We start from the raw sequence: 18,040 nt of genomic DNA, 5'->3' as shown, positions 1-18,040 counted from the left end.
TTTATAGTACTTGTGTGGGGCCTTTCATATCGTAGTTCTAAAGTATCATCTGACTTTTGCAGATGTTCAGTTGTAAAAAAAGAGAAACTAACATAATTTATCTCCAGTGTTGCAGAGCTGAGGATAGAAAGAAAAGGCACACTAGGTATTTCTCAACTTTTTGTGCATATTAACTATGGAAAACATACTGAACAGAGACAAGTAAACAATACAGAAAACATTCATTTGGGAGTAAGGTTTTATAATGCTCAGGTACAAATAGTATTGGAATAATTGGATATCCATATGATAAAAAAAATATATGAAACCTAATTCATACCACATATAAAACCTAATTCAAATAGATCATAGACCTAATTGGAAAGCTTAAAACTATAATATTTCTAGGGCTTCCCTGGTGGTGCAGTGGTTGAGAGTCCGCCTGCCGATGCAGGGGACGCAGGTTCGTGCCCCAGTCTGGGAAGATCCCACATTGCCGCGGAGCGGCTGGGCCCGTGAGCCATGGCCGCTGAGCCTGCGCGTCCGGAGCCTGTGCTCCATAGCGGGAGAGGCCACAGCCGTGAGAGGCCCGTGTACAGCAAAAAAAAAAAAAAAACTATAATATTTCTAGACGAAAACATAGGAGAATTTCTATGACCTTGGGTTAGGCAAAGATTTTTTAGATACAATATAAAAAAATTTGATAAATAGGGCTTTATCAAAATTTAAAACATCTGCTATTTGCAAGACTGTTTAAAAAAAATGAAAACGCAAGCTACAGACTTGGAAAATATTTGCCAAACACGTATCTGATACAGAACTTGTACTGATAATATCTAAAGAACTCTCAAAAAATAGTAGTAGAAAATAAACAACTAAATATTGAAAACAGGCAAAAGATTTGAAGAGACACTTCACCAAAGAAGAGAAATGGTAGGCAGATAGTATATGGAAAGATCTTCAATATCATTAGTCATTTTGGAAATGTAAATTAAAATCACACTAACAATATGCACCTATTAGAATGGCTTAAAAAACAGCTGATACAACCAAGTGCTGACAATGATATGGAGTAATTGGGACTCTTATACATTGCTGGTGGAAATGCAAAATGGAACAACCACTTTGGAAAACAGGTTAGCAATTTCTTGTAAAGTTAAGCACATACTTCTCATATGGCCAGCAATTCCATTTCTAAGTATTTAGCCAAGAGAAATGACAACTTATTTTTACCAAGAAAAAAAAAAACCCCACAAAACTGTACATGAATATTTGTAGTGGCTTTATTTGTAATCACCTCAAACTGGAAACAACCTGCTATCCTGCATTTGGCGAATGGAAAACAAAATGTGGTATATCCGTATAGTGGAATGTTATTCAGCAACAAAAAGGAATGGACTGCTGATATACACAACAACTTAGATACATTATGCTAAGTTAAAGAAGCAAGGCTCAAAAGGCTACATACCATGTGATTCCTATTATATAATATTGGAAAAAGCTTAACTATAGGGATACAAAACAGGTCAATAGTTAACAACTTTGAAGCTGGGGATGTGAGGGGTTTTCTATAAAGAAACAACACAAGGTTAGTTTTTGGAGTGGTAGAATTATGCATTTGTCAAAACTCACAGAACTGCACATTTAAAAGGATGAATTTCGTTGGAAGTATGTTATACCCCAGTAAACTTTACCTACCTGTCTATCCATCCATCAGTAAAAGAAGTCTATCCATAGGCACTCCAGCATTGGTTTGGTGGCTTTAGTGTCATCAAGGACCAGGGCCTTCTATTTTGTTGCTCTGAGATGCTGCTTGAGTCCAGAAACATATCCAAATTGCTGGCAGAGGAAGGAGTAAACAAGAAGGGGTGAAGAAGGGTCTGCACCCTTCTTTTAGAGACTTTCCCTGAGTTCTTTAATACCCTTCCATTTACACCACGTTGGTCAAAGCATAGTTGCCACATTTCATCACATGTATCTGCAAGAGGCTGGGAAATACAGACTTAGAGAAGAAAAGAGAATGGATGTTGGAGTATGCTGCTAGCAGTATCTGTCACACTGCCGATGGCTTCTAGTTGTCACAGTGTTTTGTAACACTGAAGTTAAGTCTCCTGGATCTTCCACTAGGTTGCTTTATGTCCTGAAGTTGCAAAGTTGTTCCTGTGTTCTGTTCCCAAACGCTTATTTGAGCTTACATTTTGCTAGTTAGTAGTTCCTAAAATTTAGTGAATGCATTCTTATATTAGGCACTGGGTTTGACAGCTCTGAAAACTAGGGTTTCGTATTGTTAAACAGCTGATTAAGTTCCCAAGCAAAGCTTAGTGAGAAGACATGCAAAAGTTATTTAAAAAAAAAAAAACAAAAACCTTCATTTGGAAAAAATCATAAATATTTGACAGCAAATGCTGGCTACTTTAAACCTATACATTTAAAAGTCAGTTACATTTCATTGTATGTTGGTTATATCTCAATATAATTGATTTCTAGCTTAAATAGGCAGTGAATTTCTTTCATTCATTCAAAGCAATTATTGAGAACCTAGTATGTTTTATGTTCCTATTGGGTTCAAGAGATTTGGTAGAACCTCTTTGTGCATACAGAGATTTAAAAAAATAAAACAAAAACCAGACAGAGCCCTTGCTCTAATGGAGCTCTTTTCATAGAAGAAATAGATGTCAGTATGTCTAATTACAACTTATGTGATTGGTGTTATAATGTGGGAGTTAGAAGGTTATCTGGGAGTCTGGGTAGAATGAGTTTCTGTTTTTTCCAAAATTGTTTTAGGCTGTTCCAAGTTGTTTGCATTTCCTTGTAAGTTTTAGAGTTAGCTTAATCAGTTTCTAACCCCCAAGGAGACTCTGCTGGAATTTTGATTGCGATTGCATTGAATTTAAAGATTAATTTGGGCAGAATTGAAATCTTAACAGTATTGACTCCATGAATACAGTATATCTTCTCATTTGTGTTGATCTTCTTTTGTTTCTCTCAGAAATATTTTATGGTTTTTAGTGTACAGATACTACACATATCTTGACAGATTCAGTATTTATTCATGCTGTTATAAATGGTATTATTTTCATAATTTCAACATCCAGTTGTTTGTTGCTAGTCAATAGAAATAGAATTGATTTATGATTATTTACCTTGTATCCTGTGACACGCTAAACTCACTTATTAGTTCTACTAACATTTTTGCAGATTCTTGGGATTATCTATATAGATGATCATGTGATCTCTTAATAATGACAGTTTTATTTCTTGTTTCCAGTCTGTAATCCTTTAATATTTTTTATTTGCCTTATTGCACTGGTGGGCAGCTCTAGTATAAAGAAAGGGTGAGGGTTTGAGATCATTGCCTTGTTCTCAAACGTAAGAGGAAAGCGTTCAGCCTATCCCCATTAAGTATATTACCTGTAAATTTTTCATAGCTGTCCTCTGTCAGGTTGAGGAAGTTCAATCCTAGTCCTAGAATGCTGAGAGTTTGTTTTGTTTTGTTTTTTTAATCACGAGTGGGTGTTGAATTTTTTTTCAAATGCTTATTTTGCATCGAGATGATCAGATATCTTTTTAAGTCTGTTGATATGGTGTATTATATTTAATTTTCAGTCCTTTCAATCCTCCTTTGTATTCCTGGTTTAAATAACACTTAATCATGTCATAGTATCATTTTTATTTATTTATTTATTTTTTGTGGTACGCAGGCCTCTCACTGCTGTGGCCTCTCCCGTTGCAGAGCACAGGCTCCAGATGCACAGGCTCAGCGGCCATGGCTCACGGGCCCAGCCGCTCCGCGGCATGTGGGATCTTCCTGGACCGGGGCACGAACCCGTGTCCCCTGCATCGGCAGGCGGACTCTCAACCACTGTGCCACCAGGGAAGCCCCATAGTATCATTTTTATACACTGCTAGTTTTATACACTGATATTTTGTTAAGGAATTTTGTGTCTGTATTCATTGGGGATATGGATCCATAGTTTTGTTTTCTTGTAGTGACTTTGGTTTTGGCATCAGGGTAATGCTGGTCATATAGAATGAATTGAGGAGTGTTCCCTCTTCTATTTTCTGGAAGGGTTTATATAGAGTTGGTTTCCTTCCTCCCCTCCCCTTCCCTCCCCTCTCCTCCCCTCCCCTCCCCCCCTTCCTTCCTTCAGATGTTTTTTTTTTTTTTTGGCTGTGTTGGGTTTTTGTTGCTGCATGTGGGTTTTCTCTATTTGCAGCGAGTAGGGGTGACTCTTCGTTGCAGTGTGTGGGCTTCTCGTTGCGGTGGCTTCTCTTGTTGTGGAGCACGGGCTCTAGGCACGCGGGCTTCCGTAGTTGCAGCACACGGGCTCAGTACTTGCAGCACGCAGGCTCAGTAGTTGTGGCTTGCAGGCTCTAGAGCACAGGCTCAGTAGTTGTGGCGCACGTGCTTAGTTGCTCTGTGGCATGTGGGATCTTCCTGGACCAGGGATCGAACCTGTGTCCTCTGCATTGGCAGGTGTATTTTTAACCACTGTGCCACCAGGGAAGTCCCCCAGATGTTTTTACTTTTATTTTTTTCTTCCAGTTTTGGGATATAATTGACATGGAACACTGTATAAGTAAGTCTAAGGAGTACAGCATAATGATTTGACTTACATACATCATGAAATGATTACTACAGTAAGTTTAGTGAACATCCGTCATCTCATACAGATACAAAATTTAAGAAATCGAAAACACTTGTTTCCTTGTGATGAGAAGTCTTAGGATTTACTCTCTTACCAACTTTCATACATAACATACAGCAATGTGAATTATATTTATCATGTTGTACGTTGCATCCCTAGTCCTTATTTATCTCACAACTGGACGTTTGTACCTCTTGGCTGCCTTCATCCAATTTCTCCACACACTGCCCCTCGCGCCCTCCCCCCAACACACACACCAGCCACCTCTGGTAACCACAAATCTGATCTAGTTCTATGAGTTTGTTTGTTTATTTTTGAAGTATAATTTGCTACAACACTATGTTAGTTCCTGTTACACAACATAGTGATTTAATATTTCTATACATTTCAAAATGATCACCAGGGTAAGTCTCGTTACCATCTGTCACCATACAAAGATATTGTGTAATTATTGACTGTATTCCCAGACTGTACATTTCATACTTCTGACTCATCTATTTTGCAATTGGAAGTTTGTATCCTTAAAAAAATTTTTTTAATTTATTTTATTGAAGTATAGTTGATTTATGTGTTAATTTCTGCTGTACAGCAAAATGATTCTGCTGTACATATACATATATATTCTTTTTCATATTTTTCCATTATTGTTTATCACAGGATATTGAATATAGTTCCCTGTGCTGTACAGTAGGACCTTGCTGTTTATCCATTCTCCATATAATAGTTTGCATCTCCTAATCCCAAACCCCCAATCCATCCCTCCCCCACACCCCTGACCCCTTGGCAACCACAAGTCTGTTCTCTGTGTCTGTGAGTCTGTTTCTGTTTTGTAGTTAAGTTCATTTGTGACATATTTTAGATTCCACATATAGTGGATATGTGATAGCATTTTTTCTTTTTTTCTGGATTTTTTTCTGGGTTTTTTCTTTCTCTTCCTAATTTAGGAAGTTTATATCTCTTATTCTCCCTCACCTATTTCTCTCCTACCCCCACTTCCTCTCCTCTGGCAACCACCTGTTTGTTCTCTGTATCTATGACTCTGTTTCTGTTTTGTTATGTTTGTTCACTTGTTTTGTTTTTTAAGTTTGACATGTAAGTGAAATCATACAGTATTTGTCTTTCTCTGTCTAACTTATTTCACTTGGCATAATACCCCCAGGTCCATTCATCTTGTTGCAAATGGCAAGATTTCATTTCTTTTTTATGGCTGAGTAATGTTCCATTGTATGTATGTATGTGTGTGTGTGTGTGTGTGTGTGTGTGTGTGTGTGTGTGTACACACCACATCTTCTTTATCCATTCATCTGTTGATGGGCACTTGGGTTGCTTCCATATCAATATCCATGCTGCAGTGAACATAAGGGTGCATATATCTTTTCAAATTAGTGTTTTTCTTTGGATAAATACCAAGGAGTGGAATTGCTGGATTATATGGTAGTTCTGTTTTCAGTTTTTTGAAGAATCTCCATACTGTTTTCCATAGTGGCTGCACCAATTTATATTCCCACCAACAGTGCACAGGGTTCCTTTTTCTCCACATCCTTGACAACACTTGTTATTTGTTGTCTTTTTGATAATAGCCATTCTGACAGGTGTAAGGTGGTATCTCATTGTGGCTTTATTTTGCATTTGCCTAATGATTAGTGATTTGAGCATCTTTTCATGTGTTTATTGGCCATCTGTATAAAACTTCTTTGGAAAAATGTCTATTCAGATCCTCTGCCCATTTTATTTTTTTTTAAATCTCCTGTAGTTTATTCTTCTTTTGGGGGGGTCTTTATAGTCCTGCATCTGGTCAGCCTGAGAGGTGTCAACTAGTGTCCATTCAAATGTGTCAAGTGGATAATTTGCCTTTCTGAGTCTTCCAGAGTCCCCAGATCTTGTTAACTCCCTTCCTCTTGTTGACCCAAAACAAACAGACTGTCAGATATTTCTCCAGCAAAATGGGTTTATTTGGGATCAGCAGAGAATTGCAATTCAAGGTCTGCCACCATGGAGCCATGTGCAAGTCCCTAGAGGCACGGGAAGGAGAACTCTTTTATAGAGGGCAAAAGGAAGTTGGGAGGGCTGTAGTAAACAGAGTCCATGTCTTTTCATTGGCTGAGTCCTTGCCGGGAAAGAAGAGGAGTCCTTGCTGGGAAAGAAGAGGAGTCTTTCTTCTTCCCGTTGGGCTCTGCTGTTGTTGTAACTTCATCTGTCAAAGTTATCAGAGGCTTTCTACTGGGGCCACATGGGGCTACTCAAGAGCACTGTTGTGGGGAGGACTGCTCTTTGTCTGGGGGAACTTTGTCCTGCCTCTGCCCATTTGTTTTTTTAACATCTTTATTGGAGTATAATTGCTTTACAATGGTGTGTTAGTTTCTGCTTTATAACAAAGTTATACATATACATATATCCTCATATCTCCTCCCGTCAGGTTGTTTGATTTTTGATGTTGAGTTGTATGAGTTCTTTGTATATTTTGGATATTAACCCCTTATGAGATATATCTTTGCAAATATCTTTTCCCATTCAGTAGGCAGCCGTTTCTTTCTTAAGGTATTATTTCTTTCTTAAATGTTTGGTAGAATTCAACAGTGAAGTCATCCTTAGTGGGAGAATTTTAAACTATGTACTTAGTTTAAAATCATATAGGAATATTCTAGTTATTTATTTTTTATTGAGTGAGCTTTGGTAGTTTGTCTTTTAAGGACATTTGTCCACTTGGTCTAAATTATCAAATTTATTTATATAAATTCATTCATAAAATTTCCTTATTATTCTATCAATGTCATTAAGCTCTATAGTGATATTTCTCTTTCATTCAAGGTACTGGTGTTTGATGTTGTCTCCAATTTCTGTTTTTTAATCATTCCAGCTAGAAATTCATTAATTTTATTGATCTTCTCAAATAGCCAGCTTTTGGTTTCTCTACTGGTTTTCTGTTTTCTGTTTTATTCATTTGTATTCTCATTTCCCTCCTTCTGCTAGCTTTGGATTTAATATTCTCCCTTTTTTCTTTTTAACATCTTTATTGGGGTATAATTGCTTTACAATGGTGTATTAGTTTCTGCTTTGTAACAAAGTGAATCAGTTATACATATACATATGTTCCCATATCTCTTCCCTCTTGCGTCTCCCTCCCTCCCACCCTCCCTATCCCACCCCTCCAGGCGGTCACAAAGCACCGAGCCGATATCCCTGTGCCATGCGGCTGCTTCCCACTAGCTATCTACCTTACGTTTGTTAGTGTATATATGTCCATGCCTCTCTCTCGCCCTGTCACAGCTCACCCTTCCCCCTCCCCATATCCTCAAGTCTGTTCTCCAGTAAGTCTGTGTCTTTATTACTGTCTTACCCCTAGGTTCTTCATGACATTTTTTTCCTTAAATTCCATATATATGTGTTAGCATATGGTATTTGTCTTGCTCTTTCTCACTTACTTCACTCTGTATGACAGACTCTAGGTCTATCCACCTCATTACAAATAGCTCAATTTCGTTTCTTTTTATGGCTGAGTAATATTCCATTGTATATATGTGCCACATCTTCTTTATCCATTCATCCGATGATGGGCACTTAGGTTGTTTCCATCTCTGGGCTATTGTAAATAGAGCTGCAATGAACATTTTGGTACATGACTCTTCTTGAATTCTGGTTTTCTCAGGGTATATGCCCAGTAGTGGGATTGCTGGGTCGTATGGTAGATCTATTTTGAGTGTTTTAAGGAACCTCCATACTGTTCTCCATAGTGGCTGTATCAATTTACATTCCCACCAACAGTGCAAAAGGGTTCCCTTTTCTCCACACCCTCTCCAGCATTTATTGTTTGTACATTTTTTGATGATGGCCATGCTGACCAGTGTCAGAAGATATCTCATTGTAGTTTTGATTTGCATTTCTCTAATGATTAGTGATGTTGAGCATTCTTTCATGTGTTTGTTGGCAATCTGTATATCTTCTTTGGAGAAATGTCTATTTAGGTCTTCTGCCCATTTTTGGATTGGGTTGTTTGCTTTTTTTGATATTGAGCTGCATGAGCTGGTTGTAAATTTTAGAGATTAATCCTTTGTCAGTTGCTTCATTTGCAAATATTTTCTCCCATGCTGAGGGTTGTCTTTTTGTCTTGTTTATGGTTTCCTTTGCTGTGCAAAAGCTTTTAAGTTTCATTAGGTCCCATTTTGTTTATTTTTGTTTTTATTTCCATTTCTCTCAGAGGTGTGTCAAAAATGATCTTGCTGTGATTTATGTCATAGAGTGTTCTGCCTATGTTCTTCTCTAAGAGTTTGATAGTGTCTGGCCTTACATTTAGGTCTTTAATCTATATTGAGTTTATTTTTGTGTGTAGTGTTACAGAGTGTTCTAATTTCATACTTTTACATGTACCTGTCCAGTTTTCCCAGCACCACTTATTGAAGAGGCTATCTTTTCTCCACTGTGTATTCTTGCCTTCTTTATCAAAGATAAGGTTACCATATGTGCGTGGGTTTATCTCTGGGCTTTCTATCCTGTTCCATTGATCTATATTTCTGTTTTTGTGCCAGTACCATACTGTCTTGATTACTGTAGCTTTGTAGTATAGTCTGAAGTCAGGGAGCCAGATTCCTCCAGCTCCATTTTTCATTCTCAAGATTGCTTTGACTATTCGGGGTCTATTGTGTTTCCATACAAACTGTGAATTTTTTGTTCTAGTTCTGTGAAAAATGCCAGTGGTAATTTGATAGGGATTGCATTAAATCTGTAGATTGCTTTGGGTAGTAGAGTCGTTTTCACAATGTTGATTCTTTCAGTCTAAGAGCATGGTATATCTCTCCATCTATTTGTATCATCTTTAATTTCTTCCATCAGTGTCTTATAGTTTTCTGCATACAGGTGTTTTGTCTCCTTAGGCAGGTTAATTCCTAGATATTTTATTCTTTATGTTGCAATGGTAAATGGGAGTGTTTTCTTAATTTCACTTGCAGATTTTTCATCATTAGTATATAGGAATGCAAGAGATTTCTGTGCATTACTTTTGTATCCTGCTACTTTACGAAATTCATTGATTAGCTCTAGTAGTTTTCTGGTAGCATCTTTAGGATTCTCTATGTATAGTATCATGTCATCTGCAAACAGTGACAGCTTTACTTCTTTTCCAATTTGGATTCCTTTTATTTCTTTTTCTTCTCTGATTGCTGTAGCTAAAACTTCCAAAACTATGTTGAATAATAGTGGTGAGAGTGGACAACCTTGTCTTGTTCCTGATCTTAGTGGAAATGGTTTCAGTTTTTCACCATTGAGGACGATGTTGGGTGTGGGTTTGTCATATATGGCCTTTATTATGTTGAGGAAAGTTCCCTCTATGCCTGCTTTCTGCAGGTTTTTTATCATAAATTGGTGTTGAATTTTGTCAAAAGCTTTCTCTGCATCTATTGAGATGATCATATGGTTTTTCTCCTTCAATTTGTTAATATGGTTTATCACATTGATTGTTTTCTGTATATTGAAGAATCCTTGCATTCCTGGAATAAATCCCACTTGATCATGGTGTATGATCCTTTTAATGTGCTGTTGGATTCTGTTTGCTAGTATTTTGTTGAGGATTGTTGCATCTATGTTCATCAGTGATATTGGCCTGTCGTTTTCTTTCTTTGTGACATCTTTGTCTGGTTTTGGTATAAGGGTGATGGTGGCCTTGTAGAATGAGTTTGGGAGTGTTCCTCCCTCTGCTGTATTTTGGAAGAGTTTGAGAAGAATAGGTATTAGCTCTTCTCTAAATGTTTGACAGAATTCGCCTGTGGAGGCATCTGGTCCTAGGCTTTTGTTTTTTGGAAGATTTTTAATCACAGTTTCAATTTCAGTGCTTGTGATTGGTCTGTTCATATTTTCTATTTCTTCCTGATTCAGTCTTGGCTGGTTGTGCATTTCTAAGAATTTGTCCATTTCTTCCAGGTTGTCCATTTTATTGGCATAGAGTTGCTTGTAGTAATCTCTCGTGATCCTTTGTATTTCTGCCATGTCAGTTGTTACTTCTCCTTTTTTATTTCCAATTCTGTTGATATGAGTCTTCTCCCTTTTTTTCTTGATGAGTCTGGCTAATGGTTTATCAATTTTGTTTATCTTCTCAAAGAACCAGCTTTTAGTTTTATTGATCTTTGTTATCGTTTCCTTCATTTATTTCTGATCTTTATGATTTCTTTCCTTCTGCTAACTTTGGGGTTTTTGGTTCTTCTTTCTCTAATTGCTTTAGGTGCAAGGTTAGGTTGTTTATTTGAGATGTTGCCTGTTTCTTAAGGTAGGATTGTATTGCTATAAACTTCCCTCTTAGAGTTGCTTTTGCTACATCCCATAGGTTTTGGGTCGTCGTGTCTCCATTGTCATTTGTTTCTAGGTATTTTTTGATTTCCTCTGGGATTTCTTCAGTGATCATTTGGTTATTAAGTAGTGTATTGTTTAGCCTCCATGTGCTTATATTTTTTACAGACCTTTTCCTGTAATTGATACCTAGTGTCATAGCATTGCGCTCGGAAAAGATACTTGGTACGATTTCAATTTTCTTAAATTTACCAAGGCTTGATTTGTGACCCACGATATGATCTATCCTGGAGAATGTTCCATGAGCACTTGAGAAGAATGTGTGTTTTGTTGTTTTTGGATGGAATGTCCTATAAATATCAGTTAAGTCCATCTTGTTTAATGGATTATTTAAAGCTTGTGTTTCCTTATTTATTTTTATTTTGGATGATCTGTCCATTGGTGAAAGTGGGGTGTTAAAGTCCTTTACTATGATTGTGTTACTGTCGATTTCCTCCTTTATGGCTGTTAGTATTTGCCTTATGTATTGAGGTGCTCCTATGTTGGGTCCATAAATATTTACAATTGTTATATCTCCTTCTTGGATCAATCCCTTGATCATTATGTAGTGTCCTTCTTTGTCTCTTATAATAGTCTTTATTTTAAAGTCTATTTTGTGTGATATGAGATGCTACTCCAGCTTTCTTTGATTTCCATTTGCATGGAATATCTTTTTCCATCCCCTCACTTTCAGTCTGTGTGTGTCCCTAGGTCTAAACTGCGTCTCCTGTATACAGCATATATACAGGTGTTGTTTTTGTATCCATTCAGTGAGTCTGTGTCTTTTGGTTGGAGCATTTAATCCATTTACATTTAAGGTAATTATCGATATGTATGTTCCTATTCCCGTATTCTTTTTTTTTTTTTCTGTGGTACGCGGGCCTCTCACTTTTGTGGCCTCTCCTGTTGCGGAGCACAGGCTCCGGACCCGCAGGCACTCAGCGGCCATGGCTCACAGGCCTAGCCGCTCCGCGGCATGTGGGATCTTCCCGGACCAGGGCACGAACCCATGTCCCCTGCATCGGCAGGCGGACTCTCAACCACTGCGCCACCAGGGAAGCCCCTATTCCCATATTCTTAATTGTTTTGGGTTTGTTATTGTAGGTGTTTTCCTTCTCTTGTGTTTCCTGCCTAGAGAAGTTCCTGTAGCATTGTTGTAAATCTGGTTTGGTGGTGCTGAACTCTCTCAGCTTTTGCTTGTCTGTAAAGGTTTTAATTTCTCCATCAAATCTGAATGAGATCCTTGCTGTGTAGAGTAATCTTGGTTGTAGGTTTTTCTCCTTCATCACTTTAAATATGTCCTGCCACTCCCTTCTGGGTTGCAGAGTTTCTGCTGAAAGATCAGCTGTTAACCTATGGGGATTCCCTTGTGTGTTATTTGTTGGTTTTCCCTTGCTGCTTTTAATATGTCTTCTTTGTATTTAATTTTTGATTGTTTGATTAATATGTGTTTTGGTGTGTTTCCTCTTGGATTATCCTGTATGGGACTCTCTGTGCTTCCTGGACTTGATTGACTATTTCCTTTCCCATATTAGGGAAGTTTTCAACTATAATCTCTTCAAACATTTTCTTAGTCTCTTTCTGTTTCTCTTCTTCTTCTGGGACCCCTATAATTCGAATGTTGGTGCGTTTAATGTTGTCCCAGAGGTCTCTGAGACTGTCTTCAGTTCTTTTCATTCTTTTTTCTTTATTCTGCTCTGCAGTAGTTATTTCCACTATTTTATCTTCCAGGTCACTTATCCGTTCTTCTGCCTCAGTTATTCTGCTATTGTTCCCTTCTAGAGAATTTTTAATTTCATTTATTATGTTGTTCATCATTGTTTGTCTGCTCTTTAGTTTTTCTTGGTCCTTGTTAAAATGTTTCTTGTATTTTGTCTATTCTATTTCCAAGATATTGGATCATCTTTACTATCATTATTCTGAATTCTTTTTCAGGTACACTGCCTATTTCCTCTTCATTTATTAGGTGTGGTGGGTGTTTACCTTGCTCCTTCATCTGCTGTGTGTTGTTCTGTCTTCTCATTTTGCTTTACTTACTGTGTTTGGGGTCTCATTTTCGCAACTACAGGTTTGTAGTTCCCGTTGTTTTTGGTGTCTGTCCCCAGTGGCTAAGGTTGGTTCAGTGGGTTGTGTAGGCTTCCTGGTGGAGGGGAGTAGTGCCTGTGTTGTGGTGGATGAGGCTGGATCTTGTCTTTCTTGTAGGCCGGTCCATGTCTGGTGGTGTTTTTTGCGGTGTCCGTGGACTTATTATGATTTTAGGCAGTCTCTCTGCTAATGGATGGGGCTGTGTTCCTGGTTGCTAGTTGTTTGGCATAGGGTGTCCAGCACTGTAGCTTGCTGGTTGGTGATTGAAGCTGGGTATTGGCGTTGAGATGGAGATCTCTGGGAGATTTTCACCATTTGATATTACGTGGAGCTGGGAGGTCTTTCGTGGACCAGTGTCCTGAAGTTGGCTCTCCCACCTCAGAGGCACAGCACTGACTCCTGGCTGTAGCACCAAGAGCCTTTCATCCACACGGCTCAGAATAAAAGGGAGAAAAAATAGAAAGAAAGAAAGAAAGAGTATAAAATAAAATAAAGTTATTAAAATAAAAAATAATTATTAAGAAAAAAATTTTTTAAGTAAAAAAAAAAATGGACGGACAGAACCGTAGGACAAATGGTGAAAGCAAAGCTATACAGACAAAATCACACACAGAAGCTTACACATACATACTCAGAAAAAGAGAAAAAGGGGAAAAAATAATATATCTTTGCTCCCAAAGTCCACCTCCTCAATTTGGCGTGATTCCTTGACTATTCAGGTATTCCACAGATGCAGGGTACATCAAGTTGACTGTGGAGATTTCATCCACTGCTCCTGAGGCTGCTGGGAGAGATTTCCCTTTCTCTTCTTTGTTCGCACAGGTCCTGGGGTTCAGCTTTGGATTTGGCCCTGCGTCTGCGTGTAGGTCTCCTAAGAGCATCTGTTCCCAGCCCCGACAGGACGGGCTGATTCGGGGGCTCTGGCTCACTCAGGCCGGGGGGAGGGATGGGTACGGTTGCGGGGCGAGCCTGTGGAGGCAGAGGCCAGCTGGACTTTGCAACAGCCTCAGGCGCGCCGTGCATTCTCCCGGGGAAGTTGTCCCTGGATCACGGGACTCTGGCAGTGGCGGGCTGCACAGGCTCCCGGGAGGGGAGTTGGGGATAGTGACCTGTGCTTGCACACAGGCTTCTTGATGGCCGCAGCAGCACCCTTAGTGTCCCATGTCCGTCTCTGGGGTCTGCGCCGATAGCCACGGCTTGCGCCCGTCTGTGGAGCTCCTTTAAGCAGCACTCTTAAACCCCTCTCCTAGCGCACCAGGAAACAAATAAGGAAGAAAAAGTCTCTTGCCTCTTCGGCAGCTCCAGACCTTTTCCCGGACTCCCTTCCGGCTAGCTGTGGCGCACTAGCCCCCGTCAGGCTGTGTTGACGACCCCAACCCCAGTCCTCTCTGTGGTATCCTACCTCCGACCCCGAGCCTCAGCTCCCAGCCCCCGCCCGCCCCGGCGGGCGAGTAGACAAGCCTGTAAGGCTGGTGAGTGCCGCTTTGCCCCTCCACACCCCTGTGGCTGCGCTCTCCTCTGCGGCTCTGAAGCTTTCCCCCTCCGCCACCCGCAGTCTCCGCCCACGAAGGAGCTTCCTAGTGTGTGGAAAGCTTTCTTCCTTCACAGCTCCCTCCCACTGATGCAGGTCCCGTCCCTAGCCTTTTGTCTCTGTTTATTTTTTTTTCTTTTGCCCTACCCAGGTACGTGGGGGAGTTTCTTGCCTTTGGGAGGTCTTAGGTCTTCTGCCAGCGTTCAGTAAGGTGTTCTGTAGGAGTTGCTCCACATGTAGATGTATTTCTTTTATATCTGTGGAGAGGAAGGTGATCTCCGCGTCTTACTCTTCTGCGATCTTGAAGCTGCCTCCTTTTCCTATTTTAGATCGGATTAATTTTTGTTTTCCATTTTTCTCCATTATTATATTTTCATTATAAAAAATGTCTTAGCGATTGCTTGAGAGTTAGTAATATACATCTTTAATGTAGCAAAGTCTCTATTCAAATAATATTTTACCATTTCAAATATAGTATAAACTGTATACTTTCATTCCTCCCTCCCAACCTTTGTGCTATTTCTGTCACACCTTTTACTTGAACATATGTTACAAACCTCACAATATGTTATTATTTTTGCTGTATAGCCCTTTATCTTTTAAGGAGATTTAAACATGTAAAATGTTTTACATTTAATGTCTTTTACATTACCCTCATTTTTACCATATGTGGCACTCTTCATTTCTTAGTGTAGATTCATATTTCCATTTGTGTCATATTTGTTCTTTGTGAAGAATTTCTTTTAACATTTCTTGTAGTCCGTATCTGATGGAAATGAATTATCTCAGCTTTTGTTTATCTGAAAAAGCCTCTATTTCACCTTCTTTTTAAATATGTTTTCTCTGGCTTTAGAATATTAGATTGACTTTTTTTTTCTTTCAGAACTTTAGAGATGTTGGTCTGTAGTGGTTTAGCCTGGATAGTTTCTGCAAAGAAGTTGCTAGTCTTTGGTTTTTCTGTATTTTTTTTTTCTCATACAGATTTTATTCTAGCCTCCCTCAGTGGCAGTACTCCTTTGCCTGGGGCTGTGAGCCGGAAGGTGTTCGTTCTGTCTCTGCTCCAGCTCTAGACTGCTATTAGTGGTTACTTGGTGGAAACTTGAGGCAGTCAGCCTCCCCCAGAGACATGAGATATTTGCCTGGGCCCTAGAGCAGGACATCATTCTTTCTTAGTGACCAGTTTTTTTCAGTTTGTTTTCTGGTGTGTGTTATATAGCAGTACATTAACACATGTAATTTAGAAATTAATGTGTGTATGTAGGGGGTGTATTATGTTCAGCAGTTTTACTGATCAGAGTGTATAGTCAGAATTGTTTGGAAGCTGCTGCTTTAGAGGGTCAGAACTAAGAGCTCTGACAGATTTAAAGTGGAATTTGCCACTTGCTATTTGATTTCATGACAACACAATTTGGATGGTTCACTTTATTTTAGTGGGTAATCTCATTTATAAGCGTAGAATGCTTTACAATGCACATTTTATTTAAATATTAAATAAAAATTTAAAAACATTAATTAGATTTATATGCTTAAAAGGTGAAGCAGTCTTTGTGAACTCTTTTGTATTTTAAAATCCTTTCTTTTTTATAAATGAAGATCTCCGTGTTCTTTTTTTAGGACTGTGAGGACATGGGAAGTTGAAAATCCAAAGAAGCAAAAAAGTGTGTTTAAACCACGGACAATGCAGGGTAAAAAAGTAATTCCCACCACTTGTACATATAGTAGAGATGGAAACCTCATAGCAGCTGCCTGCCAGAATGGAAGCATACAGATCTGGGACCGAAATTTGACTGTAAGTTAAGGACATTTAAGTCCTCTTTTCTTAGAAGAAAACCACCTTACAAAGCCAAACATCATGTTAAAATGTTATGAAGGTCAATTTCCTGAGTTTAGCTCTAATTTAAACTTCAGTGTTAGTTGATAAAACATTGGGACTGTTGCAGTAAACAGCATTTTAGCAAACATTCCAGCTCAGTATTTTCCAGTGTGTATTAGATTTTGTTTTTAAAATAAGCTAAATCTTTTGGTATAAAATTTAAAAAGCATAATGCAGTTTATTATATGACATCTCAGTATACTTGATTTTGAAAGCGAAGGATTTGACAGTAATATAAAACAAGACTAGGCAGAGCACTAGAAAATACCCTTTAAAAGATTTGAGAAAACCATGAAATAGCAAGGACAATCCATCAGTTGTTATGCAATTATTTCTTTAGTAATTTAAATAATATTTTGTTTTGACATTCTGTGACATTCCATTTGAATAGGTTTCAGATTTTTTTTCTTTTCAGTTTTTGGTCATTATTAGAATAAATAAACTTTGGAATTGGAAGGGATCATAGAATTCTTTAACCACAGAAATAATGAATAAGATAATGAATAGCCTTTGGCTCATTTTGTGAATTACCATAAGCTTTGAAAAGGGTTTTGTTGTATGCATAGATGGTAAAACAAGAATTTTTAAGTGGAATGATTCTAGATTACCAAAGTTAAAATGAAAATCTACACTAATGTTATAATACAAATTGATTATCTTATTTTTTTTATAATTTAAAAAAAATTTATTTTATTTACTTATTTTTGACTGCATTGGGTCTTTGTTGCTGCTCACAGGCTTTCTCTAGTTGCGGCGAGCGGGGGCTACTCTTCATTGTGGTGCATGGGCTTCTTATTGCAGTGGCTTCTCATGTTGTGGAGCACGGGCTCTAGGTGCGCAGGCTTCAGTAGTTGTGGCGCACGGGCTGAGCAGTTGTGGCTCACAGGCTCTAGAGCACAGGCTCAGTAGTTGTGGTGCACGGGCTTAGTTGCTCCACAGCATGTGGGATCTTCCTGGACCAGGGCTCAAACCTGTGTCCCCTGCATTGGCAGGCAGATTCTTAACCACTGAGCCACCAGGGAAGCCCCAGTTATTTTAATAAAAGGTGATGGTCAAATTTTTAATTTAATAAATATTAAGTACATACTACATACAGGCACTATTCTGGGCACTGCAAATACTGTAGATTATCCAAATTTTCTGCCTTCATAGAGTTTACATTCTTGTTCTTTTTAACAAATATAAAAATAATTTTCTTTCAAATAAAATTGCCTATCAAACACTTACATTTTGAAAGGGGCCCCAGGAAACCTAGTTGTCTTTTCAGGCAGATGAGTTAAAGTCAGTTTTCTTGGAATAAGGTAAAAAATAGTGATAGGAAAAAGGAGTCCATGTTGAGATTGCTGGAAATATCTTTGGCATTTTCTGTTTGTCAGATCTTTTTATTTCTGTTTTCATCTCCACTATAAACCCCATAATGCTTCATAACAGCTCAGAGATTTAAAAAATCCTTTGAATTGTAAACTGAGTTTTAACAAAGCAATAAATTTTTTAGTTCCTAGCTTTCATCGTCTCTGGGTGCTGTTGATTTAAACATAGAAATTTTAAAACATGAAGTTTTCTTATCTAGCTTTAATAGTGATGTGTTTGGTATATATATATATGCCTTTT

General features: G+C 38.4%; 1 protein-coding gene across 4 annotated transcripts in view; it reads left to right on the top strand.

Annotated features, from left to right (window-relative positions):
* Window positions 1-18,040, top strand: part of WDR70 (WD repeat domain 70) — a 308,150-nt gene that overhangs the window by 181,116 nt on the left and 108,994 nt on the right. For all 4 annotated transcript variants that reach the window (XM_060009572.1, XM_060009570.1, XM_069540615.1 and 1 more), the window contains one exon: window positions 16,171-16,345. In XM_060009572.1, coding sequence (XP_059865555.1) covers window positions 16,171-16,345 — 175 coding nt within the window. The remainder of the gene's footprint in view (window positions 1-16,170; window positions 16,346-18,040) is intronic.

Source organism: Delphinus delphis, chromosome 3 (assembly GCF_949987515.2).
Source record: "Delphinus delphis chromosome 3, mDelDel1.2, whole genome shotgun sequence".
NCBI lineage: Eukaryota > Metazoa > Chordata > Mammalia > Artiodactyla > Delphinidae > Delphinus > Delphinus delphis.
Note: the sequence above shows the minus strand (reverse complement) of the source record. Positions and strands in the feature narration are given on the sequence as shown.